Raw genomic sequence first — 6887 nt, forward strand, 5'->3', positions numbered from 1 at the left:
CTGCTTCTAATGTTTTATAATGTTTACCTAATATTATTAACATTGTCAATTCGCTGCCGAACATCGTGGGGTGTGTTTCATTCTGAGGCGCTTGCTCCGAACCGATAATCTCGCCGTGAGAAACGCGTCGTTCCCGTTCCGTCCGCTTGAAATTCGAATATTTATAATCGTATCGTATATTTGTATTTAAAATATAAACGCCCGCTTATTTATGCGCTCTCTGTGTGATCGTTGACAGTTTATAATAGGGCGCGAAGATAAAATAGATTTGTGACCAGTTTCAATAAATCAAATTAAGCCGCAAAATGAGCCTGAGATTTGTGGCGATCGCTTGTGCTGTAAGTGCTTTGACCCCTAAAACTCGATTCAAGGATTCATGGTGTTCCTTTCAAGCTGCTGCTCCTGTACGTCACAAGTGTCCTGTCGGCGGCAACCACAGTGCGTCCCTACAAGTTCGGCTTCACCATCGACGAGCAGCAGCATCGGGCCGAGAAGCGAGGTAAGTGAGTGGTTTGGATTGGCGTTTGATGTTTGGCTAATGACGCTAATTAAACCATTAGCATATCTTGACTACTGTGCGTCGATTTATTGGCACCAAAAACGAAACGAAATATGTAAATAGACGATGCGTCATCGCGAAAGTCGTTAGGAGCAGATGCACAAATGCATTTAGTCGCCGACCGAGCGGTGTTGGCCAAAAAAAGCCATAACTTTTGACTTTTGAGCCGCAGTTTGCGGCGGCTTGTGCAATGCCACACAATACACGTTTGATGTGTGTTGCACCTGAGCGACAGGTCACCAGCAATTGAAATACCAGCCACCACCAATGGCAATTAGCGGAATCTTCACAGAATCAGGCACACACACAACTCGATGGCAGGGGGTATCCACATCCAGTGGGTCGGTCCATTGTCCGAATGGCATGCATAGTCGTTATGATTTTTATTTCCATGCTGAATCGGTGATAAAGTTTTCAGAAAAACGAAACGCGCCCGATTAGCATAACACGTAGACGAGTTCGAATATACCATACACAAATGTTTGCCTTATTTATGGTTTTTCTTTCTTCGGCTAATGCTAATTCCAAAAAGAACATCCACATTTCAATATTTATAAGTATAATTCTGGCATATGAAATGCCAGAGTTGAGGCCAAATTCGGATTACGTTCAAATTTCAGCAAATTCAGGAACTTGTTGTGCATGCAAAATGATATTTGTTTATTATACAACACTTTAACTGGATTAAAGGAGATAAAATGTGTCCTAACAAAACCTTTTAGTCGTTTTCGGCATGTTTGAGCCATTCTTATTCAAATTTTAAGCAGTTTTTAAGATCTATCGATCTAGATCACTTTTTTGGAGTCTAGTTTGCGGGGCATTACATCATCAGAAAGATAAATAAAACTAGATCAAACTTTAAAGATAAATACACTACTTATGTTTTCATAACATTTATAAATTTTATGCCAAAATTATATAAATTCATTCCACCATTTTTTTATTAGTTATTTACATAATAAGGTATTTTTTATACAGTATGCAATGAAAAATTGCGTTTATCGTATTGGGTAAAAAAATGTATAAGAAGTCACGATTTTCAAAATATTTAACATAAGTGTTAAATGTTTTTCAATCGATGTTTTTTCAATAAGGCATTATTTTTATTGACCAGGTGCTTATTTTTATAACCACACTAAATTTTGTTTTATGGCTCCTCGTTTATTAGTCTTAGCTTTTATAACATTCATTATAAGTTTTTGTTTCATTTTACTTTTTGGAAACACTCAAGCAAATGTTACACACGAAATATAATTGAAAAAAATTGAAAGTACTTTAAAAGTTTAAGACCAAATTATTTCTGTTGTATCTTCTTTTACAAAACATAATTACCTAAATTATTTTACACCTAAAAAAATTCAAGCTTTTAATTTGATTAATTTTATATTTTATTTTAATTTTATTCAAATATTCTGTTTCTACTTTTATAGTCCCCTAAACAACACCTTAACTCAGTTGTTCCTTTATTATATGTCTTTATTTTATTACCAGAAAAAGCTTGCGATAATTTATATTGATAGGAGTTTAATAGTTTTAATTATTTAGCCCAGCTCAGTGAACAATTCAAACTCAAATTGATCACGACAAAAGAATAAATTTCAATAAAGAATTATTCTCTAATCCCGTCGAAATCGATCGAGACAAATGGGAAAGTGACACGAAGCCATATTCGAATTAAACAAAACACAAACAAGCGAAAGCCAATTGATGCAGACCGTTAAAACTTGTTGGCCAGAATCGTGGAAACCAGTTTGGTCAAACAAAGGCCACAAGCCAGAATTTCGAATGAGCGATTTTTGGTGGGTGGCTGGACAGGATGCTTCGGTGAGAGTCGCACCTCTTTAAGCCCATCCACAGTGTCATCTAGATTAATAAATTCATCTCTCAGCATAGGAATGTGTTTTGCGTAGGAAGCTGCTGTACAATCGAATGTGGGCGGGGGTGGTGCGGCCGACGGGGGGTTTTAAGAAACCAGCTAACAAGTTATGATCGTCATTATCGATACAGTTTATTAGATCTTAATCTTTATGGGCCTGGCCGGGCAGGTTATCAAACGAATTAAAAAATCACAAATCGCCGTAAAATTCGCATTCATATTCAAAAATGAACACAAAAATCTGTTTGCCCAACATTTCATTTGCTGTTTCCCGATTCGCAGATGAACGCGGCATTATCATGGGCGAGTTTGGGTTCATCACCGCCGATGGAATCTACCACGTGACCGTCTACGCCACCGACGAGGAGGGCAAGTTCCGCATTTTGTCCATGAAGAGCTATCCCTATTCAGGTCCCGTCGGTCCAAGTGAGTATTATCGGAAGAGAAACCCATTCTGAAATGGCAATTCATTAAGTTTATCAACCTGTCAGTGCCACTAAAATTATTACTTGACAAAACGAAACTATTATTTATTAATCTAAATCATATAACGGACTCGAACCTGAAATCGTTTTGTATTGTTTCCTTCTGAACCAGTCTGGTTTTAGTAGTCTTCCAAAAATAAACATTATGAACATTTATGCTTCGATTCTAATCAATAAGCTGAATTTCAAACAAGTTGTAGGTGCATGCAAATTTTTTTTTTTCATCTGATAAACTTTTCTAGAAGTCGAACCAATTTTATATAATTTTATGAAACAAAGTAACTGAGACTAATTTTAACGAATTATAAATTAATTAAAATGGCTTTTTGATAAAACAAAAGGCATATTTAGTTTTACTCAATTTTTACATAAATAATTATGATCATTAGTAACATAATTGATTTAAATTCTACTTATCAGATCTAACAAAAGTATAATTTTTATGATGGTTTCCTTTATACAATTATTTATACATGATTCTATTTTTTATACTTCTTAGAGACGCTTATTGCCACAACGACTCCGAAGGCCCTGCCACTTCCGGTGGCTCTGCCCAAGTACAACTTCAACACGGAGGCCTGTTCGGGCTGTTTCCTGAAGAAGTCCCCTCCCAAAACGGAGATTCGCACCCTTTCGCAGCCATTGGCTCCAGGTCAACCAGGTAAGGCCCAAGGCTTCGCCCCGGCTAATGGCTTGAATGTCCAGCTGCCCTTCGTGGACTCTATTGAGCAGACTGTGGCTCAACGCCTTGGTTTGGTCCCGGGAGCACAACAATACACCAACACCGTCACCAACACTTACCCGAATGCACCCACCAAAGACATCGAACTCGGTCTTAACTTGGCCTTGAACACACTGCACAAATCGAATGCCGCTGTAACCGGTCATGTGAGCACCCAGACCTCCAATTCCCACACACCGAGTGCCAGTACAAGGATTGACTACAATGTGGGCGTGTCTGAGAAGGCGGGACCATTGGTCTATCCCCCTTGAACATCCAGTTGGACGCAGAGGCCATAAAGGAGGCCATTACATATGCCAGCAGGACAACGGGTCCTGTGGCCCTGGCCAATCAGCCACCTGTGGCTCCCGCTTCGGTGCCTGCCAGCGAAGTGAAAATCTTCGCAGTGAGTGATCAAGCCAGCGGTTCCCTTGCCAGTGGTTCCCTTGGTAGTGGTTCCCTTGCTAGCGGTTCCCTTGCCAGCGGTTCCCTTGCCAGCGGTCCCTTTGCCAGCGATATTGATTCTGTAGCAAGATATCCCAGTTTGGGCATCAAGAACAATCCTCGATCGGGAGTTGCTTCTGCGAAGAGAGTGGGGCATTCGAAACCACAAAACACACGCACACAGAACACACAACAAGCACAACTTTTGAGTAAGCCAAATGGGGAAAACACATTATATATACATATTTTAATTACCTATTAGTTTTCTTTCGAATTTTAAATAGACCAGTTTGGTTTTTGCAATAGTTTCTTGAATTTTCCGAAGTTAAGTACAATTAATATTTTTCATTTTTTTAAGGGAACGTAATATATTGTGAGTTCTTAACTATTTCCCAATAGTGTGATACTGGACTTGCTTCTTTTTATGTTTGATATTGCAATCACTAAAGTTCAAATTTTGGTAACTTGATAAGAATACAATTACAAAACAACACTATATCAAAACGCCAGCTATCGGCTAACCTTTGCACTACACAATCTTACACTATTTTTACACAATATTTACACACTTGCTAAATTTCCCTTTGGCATTTTCATTAGATTCAGCAACCACCCCGGGAATTTCTGGAGTTTCAGCCAATTCACCAACCGGAAGTGCACCCTGTAAGTTTTTCGAGCGGAATAAAATATTGTAAAATATAAAAATTAATTGTTTTATATTATTTTACATTAATTAGCAAGCGGTGGAAGTTTAGGATTCGGAAAGACGCCAGCTGGAAGTATTTCTGGTAAAGGACCTGGAGGTATTGGAGCTGCTGGAGGTTCGATTGGAGGAAGCTCTCCAGGATCGGGAAGCTTTTCTGGAGGACCTGGTGGTGCTTTCAATGGAGGAGTTAACGGTGGAAGCAAATCAGCTGGAGGACCAGTCGGCGGAAGTGGACCAGGATCAGGAGCTGGAGGACCTGGTGGTGCTTTCGGTGGAGGAGCTGCTGGCGGAATCAGTGGATCTAGAGGATCAGCTGGCGGAAGTGGACCAGGATCGGGAAGCTTTTCTGGAAAGCCCCAGGCAGGAGGATCCGGTGGCGTAGGATCACCTGGAGGTTCGGGAAGCGGAGGTCCCTCTGGATCAGGTTTTGGAGGAACGGGCGCTGCTGGAAGCAAATCCTCCGGATCCGGCGGCAGAGTTGGCTCTGGAAGCGGCAGTGCAGCTGATGCATCGGGAGATCTGTACAGGTTCGAGTACATCCTGGACTACAACGGACACGAGGAGACCGGCGGTCGCAACGGGGACAAGAAGGGCAGCTACTTCGTCATCGGCGAGGATGCAGTGCAGCGGACCATCGAGTACATTGCGAACGAGTTCGGGTTCCAGCCGCACGTCAGTTGGCGGAAACTGGACGCCAAGGAGGCGCTGCCGGAGGAGAACTCGCTGAAGCACTACGAGTTCAAGTGGTTCAACCAGGAGCAGTGACCGGTGATTCCTCAGCGGATTCAGCGGATTAGTCCAAGTCTAGAATAGCCTCCTTTTGCCCCTGCCCCTTGCTGTAAATAACACCTCTTTTGTTAATTTTCGAATAAAGACAACGTTTAACAGATAGGAATGGAGTCTGTTTTGAATTGGGTTTTATTTTGTTGAAAGTTTTCGCCTTAAATTAACTAAATTCTTAGAGGGTTTCGGTGTGTGTGGGCATCGCTGATGTTCGCTTTGTATTTTGGTTTTGCGCTTCGTAGAGTTTACATTCAGAATTTAAAATTGTATACACTTAGATCGTTAACGATTAGTTCGCTTTTGTCGTATTTCGTTTTGGTAAATACACATAGTTACACACATTTAAATTTATCCATATATTTGCCTCGTTATTTTATAGTTAAACTTTGCCTTACCACTAAGAATGTTTTCTTTTTTACACACATATATTTAGTATGTCTAGATTGGGATTATTGTGTACTCGTATTTTTATTTCAATATTTATTCGTTTGTAATTTGGTATTTAAAAAATATGTAAGAGTTTTAACTGTACAATCAACTATCACAGTCAACCATCTCAAAACGATAAACAGAAAATGTCGAACCGAATACCATAATTTAATGGGTAAATCAATTAAAACGCAATTAAATCTCGTTACTTGCTAAACATTTTTACACTTAAGCAAATACTTATTTACAAATCGTAAATTGATGTGGAATCGTGGCAAACTTCTATAACTAGACATTCACGGTTGTGCTGAACATTATTTGAAGGATGATATTGTTATTTTGCTATTTACAAATGCTTTACACACACAAAATGCTAACAACAATTGGAGAATACTAGAACTATTCGCGAAGTCTTAGCCTGGAAAAAGGTTCTGTTTTTTTTGGAATTGAAGGAAAAAGTTAGTCCTTGGTACACTAAAAACACTTAGAGTTCTGTTTCTGTTTAGCTTCGAATGCCAACTATATCGGTTCCGGTTCTTAATCGTATATTAGTGAAAAGTTAGTTCCTTAACCCAAAAGCAACAACGACACTCATTCACTCACACTCACTCGCACACACGTAAAATATTTTGCTGGGGGTTGTTTTTATTTTTCGATTTTTCCGGTTAAGATTTAGGTTTTTCCTTTCGCTAAGTACCTATGAATAAAATCCGCTGCAAATACTTTTGCTGCCTGTGTTTCGATTTGTTTTGTTTTTGTTTTTTTGTGGATCTTTTCTGGTGGTTCTGGTTACAAGTTTTGCCATTTTGCATTTACAGTAGAAAGGTGGCCTGCTCGCCGCTCTTCATGTCCAGATAATCGTACAGGGCCCGCTCGTTGGCCCC

General features: G+C 39.8%; 1 protein-coding gene across 1 annotated transcript; it reads left to right on the forward strand.

The window, feature by feature from the left end:
• The first annotated feature begins 64 nt into the window (after nt 1–64).
• On the forward strand, nt 65–5669 carry LOC108093220 (protein lethal(3)malignant blood neoplasm 1). Its single transcript, XM_017193188.2, is given in 7 exon segments — nt 65–338; nt 394–499; nt 2718–2861; nt 3420–3902; nt 3905–4294; nt 4686–4748; nt 4823–5669. Coding segments are annotated over 7 exon segments (1953 nt in total). The 5' UTR covers nt 65–305; the 3' UTR covers nt 5557–5669.
• The last annotated feature ends 1218 nt before the right edge of the window (nt 5670–6887 follow it).

Source organism: Drosophila ficusphila, unplaced genomic scaffold, assembly GCF_018152265.1.
Source record: "Drosophila ficusphila isolate 14025-0441.05 unplaced genomic scaffold, ASM1815226v1 contig_106, whole genome shotgun sequence".
Taxonomy (NCBI): domain Eukaryota; kingdom Metazoa; phylum Arthropoda; class Insecta; order Diptera; family Drosophilidae; genus Drosophila; species Drosophila ficusphila.